This window comes from Acipenser ruthenus, chromosome 6 (assembly GCF_902713425.1).
Source record: "Acipenser ruthenus chromosome 6, fAciRut3.2 maternal haplotype, whole genome shotgun sequence".
NCBI classification, from domain to species: Eukaryota; Metazoa; Chordata; class Actinopteri; order Acipenseriformes; family Acipenseridae; genus Acipenser; species Acipenser ruthenus.
Genome location: NC_081194.1, coordinates 29947081 through 29971824, shown reverse-complemented (window position 1 = coordinate 29971824; position 24744 = coordinate 29947081). Strand labels below are relative to the sequence as shown.

The 24744-nt window shown below is 41.2% G+C and overlaps 1 protein-coding gene across 1 annotated transcript in view; it reads left to right on the top strand.

The window, feature by feature from the left end:
- Nucleotides 1-12680: 12680 nt before the first annotated feature.
- esrrga (estrogen-related receptor gamma a) overlaps nucleotides 12681-24744 on the top strand; it is a 256814-nt gene continuing 244750 nt past the window's right edge. The window contains exon 1 of the mRNA XM_034018872.3: nucleotides 12681-12806. Within this exon, the coding sequence (XP_033874763.1) occupies nucleotides 12805-12806 (2 nt within the window). The 5' untranslated portion in view covers nucleotides 12681-12804. The remainder of the gene's footprint in view (nucleotides 12807-24744) is intronic.

The following is a 24744-nucleotide window of genomic DNA, read 5'->3' as shown; positions in this document are numbered from 1 at the left end:
CTAGTGATAGCAAGCAACAAATAGACAGAACAAACAAACACTCATGATACGGATACACGAAACACAGGTCCTTCCGAGTCACTTGTCATAAACCAAAACGAAGGAACAGATTGCATCGCTTCAAACCCCTATTTATACCGTCACTCAAGACCCCTTGGTAAACGATTGCAGCTGCTCCTCCAATCCGTGGCTGCCACATCATTTCCCTTCCGGGTCGATGAGGTACTGTGCCGAAGCTTCGCCCCTTTTCTAAATGACCAACTTCCTTTTAACCCTCGGAACGAAGTGTCAGGCCAAACAGTCCAGGGTACTCTGTTCCCGTTACTTAGCACCCTCACATTGTCTTTCTGTCACAGTGCCACATTGACACGTTATGTTACTATACAATACCTCACATTTACTGCACACAGAAATAAATAATTTTTAAATTCACATAGAAAACTGCAGCGTACGGGTGGCTACAAGTAACACATGGCCTACCTACTACTTTTGTTTTCTTTTGGCAAACTTTCTTTACTTTGCAACAAACCAATTACATTTTTTTCGCAGCAAATTTTTTGCATTATGCTGAAGTATGAAAGGTAGTATTCAATTCCATAGGTTCAATTTGTTACCCTAGAAAATGCAGCAAATAAATGCTATAGTGTGACTAGCCCTTAACTTGCATTATTAAAATAAAACATACTTGTCAATGCATGTTGATGACATAGCCACACCTCTGGTAGAGTGCACGGCCACCCTGACAGGTGGGGTTAGGCCAGTCGCAACTGTGTGCGCAATCCAGTAGGACAGTCGCCGTTTCGAGAGGGCTTGACCCAGGGTCCTTTTACCATGATAGACGAAGAGCTGGTCAGACTGACGTAGCGCTCTCGTTCTATGTATAGGCTCAGACGGGACCTTAGTGAGAGCCTCCAATACCACGTCTAGACTCCATTCAGGGAGGACATCCCTCCTAGGACGCAATCGGCGAGCAGCCTTTAGAAAACAGGTCGCCAGAGTATGAGCGCCTGGGGACACTGAGTCAATAGGGGTATGGCATGCTGATATGGCTGCTAGGTACACCTTCAATATAGAGGGGGATCTACCTGCCTCTAGCAGATCCTGCAGAAACCGTAAAATAGTTGCTATAGGGCAATAAATGGGGTCATGACCTCTGGTCATGCACCAATTTTGGAAATACTTCCACTTATTGGCATACAACGCCCTTGTGGGGGAGGCCCTAGCATTCTGCAATGTACCAACGACAGGGTCTGAGAGCCCTGAGGCGGACAGACGGTGCCGTTCAGGGGCCAGACCCAAAGTTGGAGTCTGCCTGGTTCTGGGTGCCAGAGGGTGCCTTGCGCCTGACTGAGGAGATCCATCCATAGTGGGATCTCCCAGGGCTGGTCCTGCAGCAGCTGACAAAGGTTCGAAAACCAGATTCTCCTGGGCCATCTGGGGGCCACCAGAAGGACTGTTGCTTTGTCTCTCCGGACCTTCTCGAGGAAGGCGGGGAATGTGCACAAAAGTGCCTTGGGCCACTCGTTGGCTAGGGCATCGACGGCTAGTGGACCTCCGCAGTGGCGGAGGGAGAACCACAGAGGGCATTGAGTTGTCCCTGCTGTGGCAAAGAGATAGACCTAGGCTTTCTCAAATCGTTCCCAAATGCATTCCACCACCTGAGGGTGGAGTCGCCATTCTGACGGTTGAGGAGATGAACAGCCCGGAGGGATAAGTGCCTCTGTGCCCAGATTAATAGCCGAAAGGCTATGCAGTGTAACCCCGGGGACCAGAGCCCTTCCTGGTGGTTCACATACGGTACTACTGACATGTTGTCCGTGCAGACAAGGACATGTCTGTTCTGGAGCACAGGACGGAAATGCTGGAGAGTGAGATCTACCACTCAGAGCTCCAGTGCATTTATGTCAGGGACGTCCAGCGACCCGACCAGGACCCATGGACTCCTCTGCCAATCCAGACCGTGTCGTCACCACCTGCCGGTTGTGTATCACTCCAATCCTTACGCCTTCGCGCAGGGCTTCCCAGCATGAGCGAGACACAGTCAGCCGATGGTGTCTGTCATGCTTGGGGTGTAGCCAAAAAGCATTGAACCACGCTTGGATCGGGTGCATGTGGAGTAACCCCAGCTGAATGGCTGATGTAGCTGCGGCCATCAGACCCAATAGTTTCTCACAACACCAATTGTACTGTACTGAAACAGAGCTAAACAGTTGTGAATGGTGGCCACTTTGTCGTCCGACAGGTAGGCTTGCATCGTCAGGGAATCCAGCTGGAGACCCAAGTAGACCATACTCTGCACCGGTATTAATTGGCTTTTGGTGTCTTTGAGGGTTAGACTCAGCCAGGTGTTCTGTCACTATCGCCGTGTGCGCCCTTGCTCCTTCCTGCGACTGGGAACAGATCAACCAGTCGTTGAGGTAGTTCAACACCCTGATCCTTTGCAGTTGCAAGGGAGCTAGGATGGCATCCAGGCAGTTCGAAAAATGTGGGCGGCTAGGGAGAGGCCAAAAGGCAGCACGGAAAACTCGAAGATGCTCCCTGAAAGGAGAAGCGGAGATATGTGCTGGACAAATAGGGATGTGAAAATACACGTCCTTCAGGTCCACTGTTGTAAACCAGTCGCCCGGCTGGACACACTGGAGGATGTGGTGATGTGTGACTAGCTGGAACCCGTTGAGGGCGAAGGTTGTCGTCCTTTTTTGGCACCAGAAAGTATCTTGAGTAGAACCCCTCTTCTTGAGCAGTGTGTTCTATGAGGTGGATGTCTTGTTTGAGAAGTAATGTTTCTACTTCTTGCCTGAGGGCCAAGACCTGGACAGGGTCGTTCACGGATGTAGTCCTGATCCCTCAAAAAGGAGGAGGTCCTGATCTGAATTGCAGTGCGTAACCGGTGTGTACGGTGGTGAGCACACAAGAGTCTGAGGTGCAATTGCATCAATATTGCAGCTGGTGTTGCAAGAAAGGGTGGGTCTGAGGCCGCAAACCTTCAGGGCCCTTGCTTCTGGCCATAGGCGGCTCCGATGGAACTGTCTCCCTGCACGCTGATGCACTGGGGCCCCACGTCCAGCGTTTCTCCATCCTTGCCGACGGCCCCTGTGTTGGCTGCCACAGAGGCCTGCAGGAGGTGCCACAGGTCAACACGCGGCACATTGGGGATTGGAACTGTCTGGATTACCATAGTAACTGCCAAGTGCCAGCACTTTCCCTTTCGGGGCACGGGAAGGAAGCATTGCAGTCACCTGCCGAGATGCTTCCCGTTCTTTGTGGGAGCGTTGTAATATCTCCTCCACCACTGGCCCGAAGGTATGGCCAGGGGAGATAGATGCGTCCAAGTAACTGCCGAGTGCCAGCACTTTCCCTTTCGGGGCACGGGAAGGAAGCATTGCAGTCACCTGCCGAGATGCTTCCCATTTTTTGTGGGAGCGTTGTAATATCTCCTCCACCACTGGCCCGAAGGTATGGCCAGGGGAGATAGATGCGTCCAACAGGGCAGACTTGTCCACATCGAGGAGCCTGCCTGAGACAGCCAAAGCTGTCTGCGTGCCACCACCAGGCCTGCCAGGCTTCTGCCCAGGGCTTGACCCTGGAAGCCGGATATCTGCAGCAGTGTACCCGAAACCAAGCATAGCTCTGAAGCTAGTGGTTTCGGGAATAGCTACAGACTGTAGCATGCCATCCAGGTAGGCCATCAAGAGACTCCCTGTGTCGGCTGCATACGCCTTTTTGAGGTGGGCTTCTGTAATTCTGCATTGGCTGTTAGGGCATACATGATCCTTGGCCAGGCCTCCCACTGGAGGGACTCGCACCAATGCCGCTATGGTGGAGTCCACCGGCGGAAACTGTGCTAGCCCCAGTGCTTCTGCACCTTCCAAGGAGGCCAGAGGGGCTGTGCTCTTGGAGACGCTCGGCGCAGAGGCCAGTTGTTGCCTGGAGGACTGAACCTCCTCCAGAAAATCCGGGAACACCAGAAAAGGCTGGGGGTTTGAAGCTTGAATAGTGACTGATGTTGTTCAGGCGCTGCCTGCCAGGGAACCTGGAGGAATCTGGAGGCTCGCTCCATGAACACCCGAAAAGAGCTTGAGGGAGGGGTCGCATCAGCTTCAGAGGCAACCTCAGAGCTGAGACCCACCTTTGTGTCCTGGACCTTACATCCTGATTCTCCTCACTCATCGCCTCATCCTGCTCTAAGGGAACCGGATCAACCACCAGTGGAGGCAGGATCGCTCCCGGTGCAGGTGCCAGGGGTGGAGCTGGGGCAGGAGCAGGGTTAATAGACTGCTGCATGACCTGGTACTCTAAAACCTGAGCCATCTGGCTCTTTAGGTCAGATATGTCCTTTGCCTGCCTTGAGTGCCTTAACCTCTTGCTGCTCCTTGAAGGAGAGCCTGAGCGGCTGCACACTCGAGGGGCTGGAACCTGCGCACAGGGTATGCTCTGTGAAGGGCTCGAAGGCAAGCGGAGGAGAGGGGGGGATGGGACCCCCGAAGACACAGCCGGTTCATCAGAGTCGACCGTAGAGGCTCGCCCATGAACTCTGCTAGCCTCCTGCGCAGTACTTTTAGACCGGAGGTGTCGAGGCACCGAGGCCCTGAGGCTCTGTGGCCCTGGGAGGCGCTAATGCAACGAGGCTCTGTAATAAAGCAACATACCTTGTGCCTTGTGCCAACAACAATTTAGCAAGAGCAGTAAAACACATTAACCAACCAAGCACGAGGTATTTTGTTTTATAACAGCAGATTAGATTCACTCGTGTACCAGTTCTCTGCGCATGGAAACCACATTTTCACTAGTAATCTTCAAAAACAGCACGAGTACTTTAGGCATAGCTAATTTTTTTTTTTTTTTTTTTTTAGCAGACGCCTTTATTCAAGGCGACTTACAGAGACTAGGGTGTGTGAACTATGCATCAGCTGCAGAGTCACTTACAACTACGTTTCACCCGAAAGACGGAGCACAAGGAGGTTAAGTGACTTGCTCAGGGTCGCACAATGAGTCAGTGGCTGAGGTGGGATTTGAACCGGGGACCTCCTGGTTACAAGCCCAGGGTTTACTAGAGTAAAATAAACTGAGCGAATGGAAACCCCAAAAAAGCATTTTACACCAGACATTTTTCTCGAGCAAATGTCTCGATCTAAAAAATAATACGCATGGAAACTCCACCATTGTCATTGAGGCCAACCCAGTAATTTAGAATTAACATATACATTGCTAATAATCGATTATAGCGTGGTTTAAATATAAGTTTGGCATTTTCCCACTGAAGCATTTACATCATCTGCTTCTAGTATATACAGTGGTGTGGTAATGATTAGTCATAACAGTCCCTTTTTAAAAAATAAATTGATCCATATTAGTTAAATATGTGTATGAAACCATTCATATCTGAATCATACCCTTCAAAGCTGCATTTATGGTACCTTGTTTAATAACCTGGAGATTCCTATTGCAGTAACAGAATGGCATGTTTGATCTGTTTGTTATAGAATAACTGGATACTGCTCTGCCATAGTTTTCTATGGAGGTCAGCTGTTCTGTTACTACTCAATAATGGAACGGCAAATAAAGCAACACTGGAATGACACTCATTTATGACACCAGTTTTAAAACCGCTGCTTACGGATGAGCCCTGCTCTCAAACAGTTAACTCTTTCAGTGGACTACAATGATTATTTCAGACAAACAAAGATAAATAAATAACTTTAAATAGTTGTAGTATAATATTGGTTTATAGGACAGCAAAGCTCTGTGTATAAGGTCTGTTTACGCTGTACAAGTGTCAACATAACCCATACATAGACGCTTGCAGTCCTTGAACTCTTGAACTAATGTATTTGTTAAAGTTAAAGATTTCAGCTAAACAGTATGGTAAGATACAAGGACAAATTGCCTTAGGAAGGAGTTAAATTATTACTCAATTAGAGAACCTAAAATTGGTAATGCCATCCATTCTGCTGAATAAGAGGAGGTCGGGTCAGGAAGAGGCCTGTAGCTAGAAACTGATTTATACCCAGCCAAACATAACTTGAATTAAAATAATGACCATAATAGAAAACCTGTCTCCTAATGAAGATGGCCAATATGTTCATAATTTTACAAGTACATATTCTCTCCTTGAGCTAGTCTTGTTTTTAAATATTCACGTGTGCAGACTTTACATCAAAGGTAGGCCACATGTTTCTAACAATGATGCTCGTATAAGCAGTACAGTAGATACTGAAGAACGTCCAGTTGAGACAGTCAGACTCAAGGAAGCATGGAACAGTGGTCCTTGATTTCATGGTAAGATGCTCACTGGAATAAATATATTACAGTTAACTTCTACCTGTTTTATGGCCTGCCAACAGCAAACTGCTCCTTACGTACAACAAAGTTAATGATTACTTACATGAAATAGACATATGTAACAATTTTTTTTAATTTTTTTTATTTTTTTTGGAATTTGGGTTTCCATGTAGTTTTCCTTTAGGGAGAGCAATTCTCCTTCCAAATGCAAATAACCTAATTGATATTAAAATACAGGAGGGTAAATTTAAATGTTTCTGTCTGCATTCCAATTACTACTGATATGATATTGAAAATGCAAGTACAGCCTGCCTCATTTGGCCACTTTAAACTTTCTGGAACTTTGTTCTGTAAGTCTTGCAGCAAGCTAATGATAAGCCCTGGATTTTTGAACAAAATTGTGGAACGAAAGGTTTTTTTTTCTTTCTCTTTTTCATGTTTTCGTTCTTCTAAAACAAATGTTGCTCAATGAATTGTGTTTAAGATTTTACTTCAACTCTATAGGTGGTCGCTGAAGCCTGGTGTTGTCGGTAGCCTACAACAATAACACTGGATACCACAGGCATGAATTCCCAGCTATGCTAATTTAATACATTTTGATGTACAAAAGTAAACTAATTGTGCCTTTGGTAGGTAGGCTACTTAAGGCTAGTGTACAGTGAATTGCATCTTATTGCAAAGAGACAGAAAAGTCTAGGCTTAAAGCAATCAGCTATCCAATGACCAAACACAAAGATAACAAAAGTGTAAAGAATGAAAGAAAAATCTTTCTGTGCTTTGCAAAGGGCTTCATTATTTATTTATTTATTTATTTATTTATTATTATTATTATTATTATTATTATTATTATTATTATTATTATTATTATTATTATTATTATTATTATTATTATTAATATTATTAATTAGTTATTTAGCAGACACTTTTATCCAAAGCGACTTACAGAAATTACACAAAATGTAACAATATATACATTACAGTCTTATATTGAAAAAGAAAACAGAAAAAGAAAATAAAGTGAGACATGGCAGATGGAAAGACATAGCAGACATATAAATTAAGAATTATAAATATTTAAAATACACAACTAACTAACTAATAAAATAACATAACAACCCAGAAACACCTAAATTCAGCCAGTGCCCTTTCCTGATGTTCTTACACGATTGGCTCACACCGGCGGGGAAGATGAATCCGTAGCAATCCTTAATCAGAGGCAGCAGAAACAGGTGTGAGATGGACACAGGTGAAAACAAGAGAGTCCAGTGATGTGCTATGACGTGCAGAGAACACTTGCAATGATGTTGTTATTGTTTGAATGAGAATTGAATTAAAACAAAAATAGCTTCAGTATTTTTTATAACCTTGCTTATAAGACAACTTAATTTTAAGGCACTATCATTTTATGAGTCAAATGGCAATAATTTGAAAATTAAATAAATGGTGTCACTGAAAAAAAAAAACACTGAATGAAGAGGTCTCTAAACTCCTCGTACTGTATGTTTATTTTTTTCTATTTGGACAAAGAAGCTTGCCAGGGCTACTTCCACTTGATACGGCCTTTAGTTATAGTAGAAAAGCTCTTCACTGCTGGTCTTGTGAACATAAGATACAGCTTTTGAACTTGTTTCCATGCAAACAAACCTTTGTTTTTGGTAAATTTGTGGAGCTTTTTAGGGTGAGAAGGCGATTTACCCACCCTTTTAAGTCAAACCAAGTTTTGGCTATGCACTTCCTATAGCATGAGGAATGTGCATGATATGGAGTTTCTAAACTACATTGTATTATGTTTAATTGTGTGTTTATTTAGCAGACGCCTTTATCCAAGGCGACTTACAGAGACTAGGGTGTATGAACTATGCATCAGCTGCAGAGTCACTTACAACTACGTCTCACCTGAAAGACGGAGCACAAGGAGGTGAAGTGACTTGCTCAGGGTCACACAGTGAGTCAGTGGCTGAGGTGGGATTTGAACCGGGGACCTCCTGGTTACAAGCCCTTTTCTTTAAACACTGGACCACACAGCCTCCTATAATTGTCTTATGTTTAATTTTTTTACACGGTTAAATATAAATTTTATTGTCTTACCCTGCCATTGTCTTATGTTTAATCTGCTGTTTTCTGCAATAGTGAACTGTGTTAAACTGTCTCTTCCTTCATTAGGCTATTTGTGTGTGTTGTTCTGGTTTATACATAATTTCATCATTACTAGCCAATCCCTACTGCATTTCTATGACCAGCTAATTTTTCCGGTCTGTTTCATGTTAGAATCTACCAAGTTGAGAACTGTCAAAAAAGATGGTACAACTAGAAATGAACAGAGAACCGGGTTGTAAAAGAGAATAAATAAAGAGGAGGTGAAATTGATTCTTATTGTTTATTAATTATATGAATCCAAGGTTTCACTTCTAGTACTTAATTACTGTATTTTCGAACCCATTGGTCTCTCTGAATATAAAAATGCAGAAAGTACAGTTAGTCTGTGGTCTACAGTTGGGTTCAATTGTGTAAAAACAGTACAGCTCTATGTACCTAATTTAAGAAAAAAAAGTTAGCCAATATTAAAGAAGATAAATGCAATAAACATTTTTTATTGTATTTTGATCAGGTAAAAAATAACTCAGTGAGGTAGCTACCTCTTTTACAAGAGTGACTTGGTAGTTAATAATTAAACACAATTTAAATAAGGCTTGGCAAAACTAAAAATAATTTTAACAAAAATGATTTAGCTATGAATTAGTTATTTATAGTGCAAGTTTCAAGGATCTATTAGTTATGGCCAGTTAAAATATAGTACCTGTACTTCAGTGAAGGCGAGAGGTGACAATCAATGCATTTTTTTAAACGGTTAAATATAAATGATAAGATACTGTATAAAAATATGGAAATTCATTTTTATGGTAAACGTTTTTAATAATTTAGTTATATTTTTTCTATATTATTATTAGTAGTAATAGTATTAATGTTACTGTTAGTACCGTCCCACATTGCTTTTTCCTATCATATTTATCCACTAAGTTGATATATTATTTAATCCAAGCACTGAAGACAGCATAGCTTTTAGCCACTTCATTGCGGCTTGTCAATGCATTCTGCGCTTGCTAGTATAGTAAAATATTAGGTTACTGCAATGTTATTGCAAACCCCCTCTGTTTTCAAGGTCAGTCTTTTTAAGCATCATGCAGCTCTCTTAATGTACCTGGTTTACCCATCCGTTGGTTACCTATTATATAAATGTTAACCTACAATGAGGTATGAGCCAGGTTGGAAATGTCTCATATGGGAAAATATGTGCATTTTTGCCAGTAACCCAGAACCCTTAATAAATGCATATTCATCCTTAAAATACACTACTAAAATTTGAGTTTTTTTGTAGAATGTATAATTTTTTTTTTCTTATTTTTGATTTCCTTTCTCAATTTACTTTAGAACCCTGTAGTTTTTTTTCTTTTACACAGGTAATTAAAACAAAATAAACAAACAAAAATGGCAATAGTCTTACCACTTAGCTTAAGACATTTGTAATTCTCAAAATAAGCACTTTAAACCTTATTGATTTCTGGATAACCTTACCTGACCACCTGTCCCCATTAATCTTCTCATTCATGCAGGTATTTTCTTTCATTTTGTTTCCTGTTTATAAGGTTGCAACAGTATTTAATACCAGAAAGGTAGAATAATTCATAGTAAAATAAGACTTTTTGGACAGTATGGATTGCTTGCACATTTCTTAAAAACTATAATGTTTGCTCTGTGGATCAAATGTCTCCAGAGAAAATGTAATCATTAACTACTGTAGATTTATACTAGCAAAACGTTTTTAGAGTGTATGCAATTATTGTGATAGTGTCGGCAAATACATAGTTGGATTGATGGAATATGTTTTTTTACGTACTTACACCCTCTAAAAGGTACTTGGGTGGGCATGCAATTAGAGCTTGTGAAGAAATAACAGGCAAAACGTGTTAAAGAGTTCTGGTTCTGTCAGATAAGGTATGCAAGAAACAAAGTCATTAAACAGGAAATAAAACATTTCAATGAAAATCCACATGTAGAAACTTTTTAAAACTTAATAAATCAAGCATGTGTCACAAATAGCAGTTTTCACTTGCAGTCTAGCAGATGAAATAATGTGAGCCTTTTGTTATTAGTTTATGGGGCATGAGATTAGATATGAATATGAAACAGAGAAACAGCCTGCTGAACATTAATCAAAAGGAAACTTCTGGGAACATCAAAGATTTCAGATGCTCTGGATCATCCTTTAAGGAAAGAACTATGCCTTCAATGCAGTCGAAATGGGAAGTGTAACATACATTTAATATGTCCCTAATTGACATGCAGGGCTTTAGAGAAATTGCACAAAATGTGACTCTGACAGATAGATGGCCTTATTATAGCAATATGTCCCGCTTTAATACTATTGATTACCATAGATGACTGTAGGTGTTTACTTTAATTAGGTTACTTTGTTAAACGAAATAGCACTAATGAAAACACGAGCTTTCTTAATTGGAGAGTAAACTTTTGAGTGACGTCCATTATTCTTCATGAAAGCAATTCTAAAAGAGAACTAACCATGTCACATGTTTCTTTCATAAAACCGACTTTTAGAAAACAGAAAGACGAAATTAACAGAAGACGATATGAAACATTTAAAAACTGTTTCCACAGTAAATGTATTTTAAAATAAAATAAACAAGCTAATTCCAGTCCAGAACTCACCTTAATATACGCATTATAATATACAAATTATAATATACAACCATTGGCATTGGTCTCACCTGGGCTTCATCTGCTTGAATTAATTCTCGTTACCTGGTCTACCTAGTACTGCATTAAATATGTATGTATCTACGTATGTACGTATGTATGTATGTATGTATTATTATTCATTAACAGACAACTGCATGCCTTTGTCTTACTATATAGGATTTGAATAATATTTTTGTTATAAATCATAACAAGTTATTAGTATGCCTGTTTTTTTGAAAACACACATTTCTGAAAATTAAAAGAGGAATCTCGTTTTGTTAGTTTGTTATACAGTATCTGATTTATCGTTTAAATATTCCCTGCAGGTTTGTGATGCATAGAATGCATCTATTTGAATTTTAAAACGCATTACAGCATTTACATATTCTTTGGCCAGAGCAATTTACCTGACAGTCACTATATGTCAATAACATCAACTCGCGTGACAAGTACCAGTCGGGACAAGTCAACACCTTTGTAACCCAAACAGCAGGTACCTGTCATAATATATTTCCAGTAACAAACACCTGTCAAAACATATCTGTGACTCGGATAACAGGCACCTGTCAATAGCTTTGCATCTCAACAACATTCTACGCGTACTGTACAGAGTTATCAGGCAATCTTTCCCATATAGACTCTTTTAGTGAAACATTTAGAAACATGCCGTCAATCCCTGTACGAATACAGAACCACGAAATATGTTTTTTTTTTTTTTTTTTTTAAAAACAACAAAAAAAAACGTTACCTACTTGTATACAAATACACATAGTATCGGTTTTCTAACTGTATCTGTTGTAAATTTGAAAACTGACGCGTTTAATTTATCTTTCTGAAAAAAATACTGGGGTTCCCTATAATGCGCCATTCATTTCTACATAAGTTTCGACCAAGACATAAACACGCATTTTAACCATATGCTATTTTAACAAAATTAATTAATTATTGGTACAAGTCTAACATTTCCCTTACAAAAAAGTTGTAAACAGTATACTTTTAGTAAACTATTTTTTTACTACTTTGGTCCAAGTATACTTTTTTTTTTTAGTATACTCTTGCTTGTACATTCTTGTATATATTACATCAATAAGAAGAACAAAAAAAACCCTCTTTGAATTACAAATGTTTCTTTCAGTTCCTGCAGCAAGGTTGCACTCTATACTGAATGGGTTAACGCTTCGGTCTATTAGACATTTCAAACATAAACCGCTGTCGTCCTCTGTTGATACCTTGAAAGGATCACACGGATTCTGTGACTATATGCAGTTTAGAGTTATCACCAGAAGAACGCTCTGGACGGTGCTAGGAAGGAGAATCTTTGTATTGCTGTGTAAATTGCAGTGCTGGTTTTCTACCATGACCGCTAACCCAAGCAGAGACCACACATTTCTTTCTTGCTTCAGATTTCTATTCCCCAGTCCCCTCTGATATTGTGTTGATGTGTGCTTTTTTTCTCAGAAGTAAAATTAAGATTACTATTCCTTTACACAAACATCACAACTTTATCACTGATGGTAAGGGAGGGGGTCTGATCCAAGCAAGAGAAAGGGGGGCTCCTGCGCAAAATTACGCTTTCTCCTCTCATTTGTTAGCTGATTCCATCAAAAGTTACCTATTTATAGGCTACATAACAACCTGGAGGAATCTAAACACCCTCCTGTGCTGTTTGAAGTTGCAAAGTGACCAAGTCCTGAAGCAATTGCTAAAATCAGAGGAAAGATCTTGCTCTTGAGCCTTAATATCTATCTGAGGTGACATCTCCTAGCCATGTGAGTACTGGGGTAATTACATTTATGGATGGCAATGTAACGGAAAGTCATATATTACTTATATTATTATATATTACTTGAAATCATTTTAATTTGCATATAAATGTCGAATGAATTGGAACTGTATCTCGCCAGTTGAACTACATTTTTTTTAACATGTCAGTGCCATCATTAGATTTTATTTTCAACCCTTGTAAAATGCACGTGGCGTTTGGATCAATTTTTGTGTGGTTAAGGTTCATTGTTAATCTGGTTTATTAGCGATGGTATTGGTTTAGCAGTTCAGTAAATCTTCACTCATACTAACAGCACATCGCCACACGAGTGTATCTGAATATAAGTACATGTATTACTAGAACTAAGACATATATTGTTCAGTACTGGTCTGAGTTAATTCTTACAACCAAAAATACAAGCCAGCATTAAGCAATCCCTTATGCAAGGAAACGCATAAGAGCAATGCTCTTAAATCATTTAAGAAGGTATAGATTAATTAATCGCTGCAATTGTTTTGTTGAGTGTTAAATTGCTGCTGTAAGATCCCGAAATGACATGGTGTTGAAAGATTTAGCCTAGGCTGGTGCTGTTGATTTATCTCAGAAGTATCTTTTAATCTGGTGATTACATTTTATTTAGTTTTCATGACAATTAAAATGAACCATCAGAAAAATAAAAAGGAGGTGGCTAGATGACAACTGAAGCAATATATGTACAAAGAGCCCACCAATACTGATATAAGTGATTAAGTGACAATACTGATCAAGTGATTAGATTAATTTGTAGGATACACACACATACATATATCTATTTCTAAGTGTGTGTGTAGACATTAACATATCAGAAATGTCGTTTTTTATTTTACAAAAGTCACAGGCGACTTATAAGAAAGTATTTGGCTACATGGCTGTAAATGGACAGCACTTATTAATCCATGACAGTTAGGGGACGATCTCATCTTCAATTAGAGGTGGCAGTCAAGCAGGCTTTATGACTGCATCGGAAAAACAAAACGCAAAGCACTGCACTATTCAAATACTTTTCAGTAAGGAAGATACACTATAGCAGACCTGTCAACTCTCCCATATTCACCGGGAGTCTCCCGTATTTTGGACCCTTCTCCCGGACATCTCCCGGGACAAATTTCTCCCGTATTCTACTGTTAACCCCCCTTCTGTCAGTAAACCTTTAATGTCTAACAAATTCATGGCCGGTGTGTGATTACTTCAATCACTGTCTGTACTAGCAGTGTTTAGGACCCAGGGGAGTCCTGTGGCAGGCATGCATTCAGTGCGCGAGGCAAGTTCACATACTTAGCTACGCACCTGCAACCCCCCCCCCCCCCCAATGAGATTTCAGTTTACAAAAGCTCCCGTATTTTGAAAACTCAGTGTTGACAGGTATGCTATAGCTGAGCATCAGAAAAAAAGAGCAGCAGTGAGTTAATTATTATTTTTTTTTTTTCTTTAATTCCATTTCATATTCATTTGTAAAAACAGCAGTATACCACTATTGTATATGCACTGAATCTTACACAACATAACCTTCTTAAATGCAGTAGGCTGTTTACAAATGACTATTTCACTGCTTTAACAGCGACAGGATAAAATAACATAATTTAGGGGGTTCAATAATTTATAGCTAATCTATATTTTTATTATGACAAGTGTTTAATTTAAACTGAAGATTTTCTCAAAGGTGACCAGGTAGGGATAATTTATTTTGGGGAAAATCGAATTGCATCTTACTCATTTTGAAGGCTAGGTGAAAATCAAAGTGAGTTTTCTCAAGTAATGGAAAATTAAAATATACTTTAACTGTACTGCTTGTTTAGTAAGATTGATTATATATATATATATATATATATATATATATATATATATATATATATATATATATAGCTACAGCAATGGAAGACATGTCTCGCAAAATGTATTACACCAAAAATGCATCTTTTTATTGTGACATTAGAGCAGTTTGAAGACTTACTTCTGAAATATGATTAATATATAATTAGTATGATGATACAACACATGGTTAAAATAGTATTTATAAAGTCAGTATTTATATCTATATGAAGTTTTAAGAGTTTGTACATCATAGTTTTATATAAGACTTAATTAAGTTGACCCTTTTCCTTGGAAAACAGTATGTTATTAACACATTGAGAAATGACTTATTAAACTCATGTAAAAGTTACATAGTTTTTTTTTTCTTGCTTTTTCGAAGCCATGTTTGTTTAGTGCTTTAAAAGCAGATATAAAAATACATGCGCAGCATATTGAATACCATTTGAAATATTGTCTGACAAAGGCATGATGATTTGTATTTTGGTACTGGTTGGTTTGTTTGTACAATATATTGGTTTGTATGTTTAATACATTGGTTCACATGCATAATATATTGGTTTGTGTGCATACTGAATTGGTTTGCGTGTGTACTATATCGGTTTGCAGCTATAGTCTAGGTTTGTATTGTGTTGGTTTGCATGTGTATAACATGGAAGGTTGTCTGGGTGAAAAACACATTATTTAGTACATGTTCTCATTTTACTTTAGTACGTATTGTAATTCTAATTATTAAACATACTAATTTGGCCAATCATATCACAGAAAATGACATGAGAACCAATGAAAAATAGTAAGTGTAATAAATTATCCAATTAAAAGTCGCCTTACATCTGCCATTCCCGCCCAATTCGTGGCAGTATATGGACTTGGCATTGGGTAAAGTCTAGTGAAAGATGGATAAACCCGGACCCTCCAAGACGACCATCAACCGACGGCGTCATAGAAATCACTTTAATTCCGTGGTAACCCCACTGTAACTAATATGTAATTTTAAACAAGTGTTGAAAGATCTGACATTAAATCTAATATTAGCTATAGTAACTCAATATTTTAGTGTAAAACTAAAATAAATAGAATTAGAACATTAAAAAAAATGATTGTGTACATTGTTAATACAAACTGAACCGTGTTACGGTCAACATTGTCTGTCTCAAGAAGTTGGCAGCACTCAGGAAATCTATATTTGCACCGTAGAAGAAAATCTAACGTCGCCATGATTTACAATTTTCCTTATTCTTGGAGTAGTGGTTCGGGCTCTGGACTCCTGACCGAGGGGTCATGGGTTCAATCCCTTGTGGGGGACACTGCTGCTGTACCCTTGAGCAAGGTACTTTACCTAGATTACTGTGGGTAATTGTACGTAAAAAACAATGTGATATCTGTATAATGTGAAATAATGTATAATATGTATAATGTGATATCTTGTAACAATTGTAAGTCGCCCTGGATAAGGGCATCTTCTAAGAAATAAATAATAATAATAACACTGTGTAACAAATTTTTTTTTTTTTTGGTTCCTGGGTAGTATGTGTTATTTCCTAATTGCTTATGCCTCAAAAGTATAGAAAATGGCTATTATTCCCCACAAACTTTGCTTTTGTGACCAGGACAGTGATATTTTGAAATTTCCCTATTTTCCAGAACATTCCAGATAGATTCAGTGCTGAGTAAACTTAGAGTAACTTCTAGAACTTTCCAGTAATATAAATAGTAGCATAAATACAGGGGCCTTAAGCCCACCAGTTCAGTTTAGTTCCAGCTGCCTAAGTGGATACATATCTGCATTTTTCTGAGATGGCATCAAGAGGCTGCAATGGTGGCATTCCTGATGGGTCTTCAAGGCGGTTTTACCAAGTTTCCCTGCTATCTTTGCCTTTGGGACAGCAGGGACACCAAGGCGCACTACCACAGGCGGGACTGGCCACAGCGGACCGAGTTCTCTGTGGGGAGGAACAACGTCAAGTGGGAGCCACTGGTGGACCCCCGGAAGGTGCTGATGCCACCACTGCACATCAAACTGGGCCTTATGAAACAATTTGTCAGAGCTCTAGATAAGGAGTCGGCAGCCTTCAAGTACCTTCAAGACTTCTTCCCTAAGCTGTCTGAGGCAAAGGTCAAAGCTGATGTCTTCGTCGGACCACAGATAAAGAAGATCCTGGAGTGCAATGATAAATTCAAGGAGAACTCAAGGTACAACTGAAAAAGGACCAGTCCAGTCGTAGAAAATGTGCATTTAATTTACATTTATTTAGAATGTGTAGTTTTTTAATGTATTCTGATTGGTCCAAATCAATACGCGTATTAAATATTTGAAAGCATACTAAATACCGCGTTTTTGACCCAGATGGTCTTCCATAGTATAAGATTGGTATGGGTGTATGCAGTATTGGTTTCTGCACGTGACACGAAGTGGGCGGGGATTAGAGTCAAAGGAACAATCTGACAGAGCTGCTAGGGCATTCCTCGTAGAGATTAAACAGGTTAGAATTATATACATTAGGTATTTTTCCTAAATAATATACATCCTACCTTATCCTGTCGATGTTAATTATCAGATGGTCTTTACCTCTTTGTAGTATTGTAAGAGTGAAATGCAGTTTAAATTTGGAAGATGCCATTTTGGAGGTAGTCACGAAGTAAAGTTGAAATTATTGTAAATACATATTTGAAAATGAATGCAATCCGCTTACAAATTCATAAATATGGTATTTGATTAATCTTTACTGACAACATTCTGGCACATTGACTACATGCAATGGTATTCAATCTCATGTTAACCTCCATCATTACTATGTTCTTTACAGAACAAAAAACGGCTTATTATAACCGCTGGAAATAGCAATTATTTGCAGACTAACAGCAGTTAATATTGTGTGTTACACTCAGATTCTATATCATGGAGAATAAGCAGAATATAAATATTTGCAGAGACCTGATTTTGTCTGTTCTAGCCCTGCTGTCGTCGAAGCTGTGGATGAGACTAGAGAGAGAGAGAGAGAGAGTTGGAGAAATGATCAGTGAAGGCGATTGCCCAGCCTGACCTGGGTTTTGTTGTATTAGTGTTTGTGATTTTTTTTTGTTTAAAACCTTTATTTTGCTCTGTGAGCAAGTGTTTTTTTTGTTAAAACATTGTATTGTATTTTTTATTTAAATAAACGGCACCGCAGCGCCTTTGCCCTGCAGTACTTACCTGTTTGTTTTCCTTCCTGCTGCTGCCCTGACGTCACCACTACAGCCATCCCTGTCACAAGTTCCTCGAAACCGTTTTTGTTTTTTGCTCTACTTGTTCCCTCAGAATATTAACTAAACCACGTAATGTTTACTTCCTAGTCAGGTTACCTTGTATAGTTTGTTTCCTATGTGCAAAAGGACAGAGTCCAGCAGTTGTTCACATTGAGGTTTAGCAAGCGAACCAGACTCTGTGCAGTTGCCAAACAGACCGAGACCACCTCTTTAGTAATGTATGAAACATTATATTGTACAAATATGATTGTTAATATGCGCACAAGGTAATGTATCAACTGTATTAATTATATGTGTAGCTTCCTTTTGATTGCGTTATTATTATTATTTGTTTATTTAGCAGACGCCTTTATCGACTTACAGAGACTAGGGTGTGTGAACTATGCATCAGCTGCAGAGTCACTTACAAATACATCTCACCCAAAAGACAGAGCACAAGGAGGTTAAGTGACTTGCTCAGGGTCACACAATGATTCAGTGGCTGAGGTGGGATTTGAACCGGGAACCTCCTGGTTACAAGCCCCTTTCTTTAACCACTGGACCACAGCCTCCGTTGTTTGTTTGGTCGAAGTAAAATGTTAAAACAAACAGGCGAACAGATAACATTTAATGCTTAGGGCTTGCTTTATACTATAGTAAAAAAAGTCTTAATTACAATGACTTCCTGGTAAAAGATTGGTTTAGCTCGTATTAATCTGTGAAAATAAAGTATTAATGTGTGTGTGTTTTTATGTGACAACTGGGTTTGAAAGAATATTGCCTCACAAGGTGATTGTGATGACATGAATGTGTAATGTGTATGTTAATACATGTACATACAAACATTATAGGCCAGACCTATTTGGCAAGCATCAGGGGCATATGAGGGTTTGCAGGAGGTTCTAAGCTGGCAGATGCTACCGTTTCCAAATGACTGTTGTTTCATGAGGAACAGCCTCAAAAGTAATGACTGTACGGCCATTCTGAAGAACAGACTTCAATATAGATTTATACTATCAACTTACCAGAAGGAATTTGTTGCAGTAATAACTGCAGAATGGCCACATACTTCTAGAACATTTTAGACACCTTCCTTTTCTTGTCAAAATCAGTACCGTCCTGCCAGCCCATGGTGGCTATCTGCTGTATTCAGAGTTATTATAGGTGTTTCAAATGTGTTGGTGTTGTTGTATAACAAAAAATATAAACTTGATTTTATCTAAACACCACAATAATCAGAAATCTTTAATTTATGGATTGTTGCTTGAAAATTATTTGGGTGAAGCCCTTTTATCCTACCACTATACAATACATTAGGTCATATAGGTTACTAATGCTATTGTACAGGAAGTGAATGAATAGTGTGGTGTTGGGATATATCGGCTTCACTCAAGTCAAAGTGAAAATGAAATGTCATTGCCAAATATGATTTTCTTATTTAGAATATGCTTCTTTATTTCAATATATTTTTCCTTTTAATAAAAAAATAGAAAAAGCAACATTTTCTCAAATAATATATTTATTACCATTTTAAAGTTAACACACCTTTTACTTCTGTAGAAATATTTAACCTTTTATTTACCTCTGATGTTTTTTGTTACTTGGGAATTAAATCTGTTTTGGGGATAACATACTGTACTGTACTGGACATTTCTTTTTGGTATGCATTCATGTGTGTCCTTTCTAAAGTTCTACCATTGTGTGATGTGTCCAAAGCTAGAGTATGTATGCATGTATGTCAGAGCGTGCACATGTACAGTATAGGTATGTGGGCTTTATAGCAACCATAAAAAAATGGCTAATCTTGAACCCTTCAATAGCCACTCCAATTGCCAGGTATCATTGCTGCACAATAAGCAAAATTCTCCAGCAATCAGATTAAAATAACTGGTTGCAATTAAAAAAACGTTAATGCAGATGATGACTACAAACATCAACCTGACTCACTTTCTGTGTTACAAGTAATAACATCCCAATTGAGCGTCAAATTGTTGTAGCAGAATAAATTGAAGAAGAAATCTGGAAATCAACCAAAAACAGCAAAACAAGAAGGGATATGTTGTTATACTAATGAGTAGTTACACTGGTTATTACACCATTACATATATATATATATATATATATATATATATATATATATATATATATATATATATATATGCATGGGTATTTACCTATAGGCTACTGTATATCTCCCTGTACAGTTATCAAGCCAGAAGAATGTACAGCACACTGTATACTTTATAATGGCTGGCCAATAGAAGATATCAGTCCAGACCATGACAAAAGCAATGCAAAGGGCCAAGTAAAATCATTTGAGAAACACCGTATAGAACCTGTTGTTATAATAACCCAACAGACCCCTTACTTACTAAACACCTTGGTATCCATGTAAAGATAATGGTCTCATCTTCAAATAAATGCAAAAGATTCTAATAATGAGCAATCCATTCCAAAAGGTGTAACCCCTATTATACCAAGGAACTGAGCAACGTTGTCATTCCTTGGTGTAATATTTGTTTTGGTTTTTACCAAGCTTTTGCTCTTGTGCAAAAACTTTAGGCTTTATGAAAAACTTTAACGTAATCATACTCAATGGTACATTTTAGTGCAGCATAAATGTTTAAGTAGAGATTTCTGAATTGCAGCTACAGTAAAATTGTTATTATTTTAAATATTTTTTTACCGCTCAAAGTGATCTCTATAGAGAGCTGCTGTTATTTGCAGATTTCCACAGGAAATCTACATACATAGATACTCATCAGATTTAGTGGTCACTATTGACTGGTCGCCCATCCATACTTGGTACAGGTTTGATCGCAATGACATCCACATTACCACATATTTCATTTACTATCCAGTTCCCTTTCAATTCGAAGATGACTGCCAATGATACTTTTGGCATATGCCAGTCAGGTATTTGCTTAGCATTTTATATCAAAGCTGTCGATAGGCCCCGCCTCACCGAGGTAATAAATAGTCACTGCGCGGAAATATCAGTCTCTTTTGCCTTTCACAGACAGGTAGAGCTCATTTTTCAAGTTTTTTGTGCAATTAATTGCTGGAAGTAGGCTTGCCACTTCCTCGGAATCAAAAACTCGGCAACTGAAGGCTGATCTAACGATGTGCAACTGTGTTCGTTTAAAAATCTTCTTCAACAGCCTACATCGCCTAGCGATTGTAGGCTGCTTTCTAACCTCTGCAGCTTGCTGCATGTTTCTTGCTATAATTTTCCTCTGCTTTTTGCAGCTGTAAAAAAAAAAAAAAAAAAAAAAAAAAAAAGAGAGAAGGGAGAACATGGCCCTCCAGCGAGTCCGGCCTTGCTCTGCAGCCACTGTTGACTCGAGGGCTCTGGGTGACCTCAGTACGCCCACTCGATGTGTGGCCTAGCGCCCCTACAGGCCACCGATTACTGTTGATTTTACTGTTACAGTTTCTCTCTTCTACTGCATTGCAGTTTAAAAATAATAAATAAACCGCAAGCTTCCTCCATTAGGCCTTGGCCGTAGTGTTGAGCAGACCGCGAGCATCACCACTCGTGTGTAAAAAAAAAAAAAAAAAAAAGAACAGCTGCACTGGTTGAGGGGTCCACGCAGTCCGTACGCCATCTTGGGTGCTACACTCCACTGCAACCTTTGCGCTGCACTGGTTGTGTGACTGCACTGCAACTGTCTGCAGGCTACGCTCCACACTGTTGCAAGCTACGCGCTGTTCCTGGTTGTATGACTGCAAGCAGCCCAGACATAGACACGCAGCCCAGTACCTTGGTGCTTTGTCCTCAATACTTGGTGCTCAGTGCTTCGGCGCCCCCGTGTCTAGGCCTCGACGCCCTTGGTACCCTCAGGTCCTCGATGCCTCAGAGTCTCGGTAGCCACTGTACCTCGGTGCTTCGGCATCCTCTGTGCCTCGAGAGCTACACGCCTCTGCGCTTCGAAGCCTTGAGGCCTTTCGAGCCCTTTGCAGTGGCGCCCTTGGTGCCATGTTGCCCCAGAGCCTCGGTACCTCAGTGCTTTGGCTACATGCCTCGGCGTTGCGCCCTCAGTGACCTCGGTGCCCCGGCGCTCCACAACCTTGGGGCATCGGTGCTTCGGCATCCTTGGTACCTAGAGAGCTTCTTGATGCCTCAAGGCTTTTCAAGCCTGTGCAGTGGTGCCTTCGGTGTCATGCTGCCCTAGAGCCTCGGTACCTCGCCGCTTCGACACCCTCAGCACCTCGAGGACTGTACACCTCAGTGCTTCGACGCTTCAAGGTTTTTATTAGCCTTACGCCCCAGTACCCTCAAGACCCTCAGGCCCTTGGTGCTCCATAGCCTCGGTACCTCTGTGTTTCAACACCCTCGGTGCCTCGAGGACTAGGTGCCTCAAGGACTCGCTGCCTGCGGCACTTCACCCAGCCCCTCTGGGTTTTCCGGTGCCTCGGTGCTATACAGCTCGACGCCTCAGTGCTTCGGCCCCATCAAAGCTCCAGAGGAAGTTGCCTCCACAGGACAAACACACCTGAGGAACAGGATGCGCTCTCCCTAGCGGCTTCCTGGGATGAGGTGTCCTTCTTGCGGACGGAGACTCAGGACCCAGACCTGACTCAGGTAACAGCACCCAGCTGAGCTCGCCTCGGAGCCTGAGGTTCCAGCGCCCTCGAACTCGGTTCGGGCAGTGATGGAGCAGTGTGGAGTAGTGGTTAGGGCTCTGGACTCTTGACCGGAGGGTTGTGGGTTCAATCCCCAGTGGGGGACACTGCTGTTGTACCCTTGAGCAAGGTACTTTACCTAGATTGCTCCAGTAAAAAAAACCCAACTGTTAAATGGGTAATTGTATGTAAAATAATGTGATATCTGTATAATGTGAAATAATGTATAATGTGATATCTTGTAACAATTGTAAGTCGCCCTGGATAAGGGCGTCTGCTAAGAAATAAATAATAATGGAAAGAGCCGCCAGCTTCCTCCGGGTACCCTGGAAAGCAAGTTCTGAGCGGTGCAGGCCTGTTTTCAGACCAGCGCAGACTTCGACCCCCCAGCCCTTTACGGCGTTCCTGGATTTTCTGGAGGAGGTCAAATCCTCTTGGCAACACCCGGCCTCAGCGGCCAGCATGTCCAAGAGTGCAGTCGCAGTCGAGGGAGCAGAGGCGGTAGGGCTTACATAGTTCCCTCCGGTGGACTCCACCATAGCGGCCCTAGTGCGAGCCCCACCCTGGGGGAGGCCTGTCCAAAGAACCTGTATTTCCTAATGACCAATGCAGGATCATGGAAGCTCACCTGAAAAAGGCATATGCCGCTGAAGCACAGGTCAAACACCACGTTAACACAGGAGGCCTTTTGAAGGCCTACCTGGACGGCATGCTACGTTCAGTTACCCTTCCCGAGCCGCTAGTTTAGAGCTACGCACAGTTTTGGGCACCTTGCTGCAGATTTCAGGGTTCCAGGGGCAAGCCCTGGCCAGAAGCCTGGCGGGCTTAGTGGTGGCACGCAGATAGCTCTGGCTGTCCCAAGCGAGGGTCCTGGATGCAGACAAGTCTGCATTACTAGATGCGCCTATCGCTGCTGGCCATACATTTGGACCAGCGGTAGAGGAGATTTTACAACGCTCTCACAGAGAGCGAGAGGCATCCCGGCAGGTAGCTGCGATACTCCCCTCCCATGCTTCGGCACGGGGAAGAGCGAAGCGTTGGCGTCCGACAGTTACCACGGTAACCAGGACTATACCGGTCCCTAAGGCACCACGGAGCGACCTGAGGCACCGCCTCCAGGCCTCTGCCCCTCCCTCAGCAGCCCCAGCAGGGGCCCTGAAGGCTTGCGGCCTCAGCCCACCTGTTTGCACAACACCATCTGCACTACTGGCGCAGTTGCACCTCAGACTCCTGGGTGCTCACCACGATACACAATGGCTACGCACTGCAATTCCACTCGGGAAACATCCATGAATGACCCTCTCCAAGTCTTGGCTCTCAAACAAGAGGTCAAAACACTTCAAAAACAAGCCATCCGTCTCATAGAACACACCTCTCAAAGAGAGGGGTTCTACTCGAAGTATTTCTTGGTGCAAAAAAAGGACGCCGGCCTTCGTCCCATCCTAGACCTAAGACACCTCAATAGGTTCTTAAGGGAGAGGAGGTTCCACATGGTCACACATCGACTGGTTTACAATAGTGGACCCGAAGGACGCGTATTTTCACGTTCCTATCCTTCCAGCGCACATGAAATATCTCTGCTTTGCCTTTCAGGGGAGTATCTTCGAGTTCTCCGTGCTGCCATTCGGCCTCTTCTTAGCTCCCCACTCATTTTCAAAGTGCATGGATGCCATCCTAGCTGCTAGGGATCAGGGTGATGAATTACCTAGACAACTGGCTGATTTGTTCCCAGTCCCAGGAAGAAGCAGTGGCCCACACAGGGTCAGTGGTGATTGTGACGGAGCATCTGTCGAGGCTGGGTCTCACCCTTAACGATGCAAAAAGCCAATTAACACTGGTGCAGAGTATGGTGTAAGGATGGAAGTCATTTACAACCATCAAGTGGTGATGACAGACGCATCCAACTCTGGTTGGGGGTGGTCTGGGCAGGCAGAGGAGTCCGCGGATCCTGATCGGGCCGCTGGACATCCCTGCACATAAATGTGCTAGAGCTGAGAGCAGTCCACCTTGCTCTGCAACATTTTCTCCCTGTGCTCCACAACAAACATGTCCTTGTCCGCACGGACAAGATGTCAGTGGTTGCATACTTGAACCACCAGGGAGGGTTTCGGTCCCCAGGGTTACACCGCATAGTCTTTCGGCTGCTGATCTGGACACAGAGGCACCTCTTGTTCCTCTGGGCTGTACATCTCCAGGGAGTGGTGAACTGGGTTGCGGACCTCCTCTCCAGGAAGGGTCCTCAC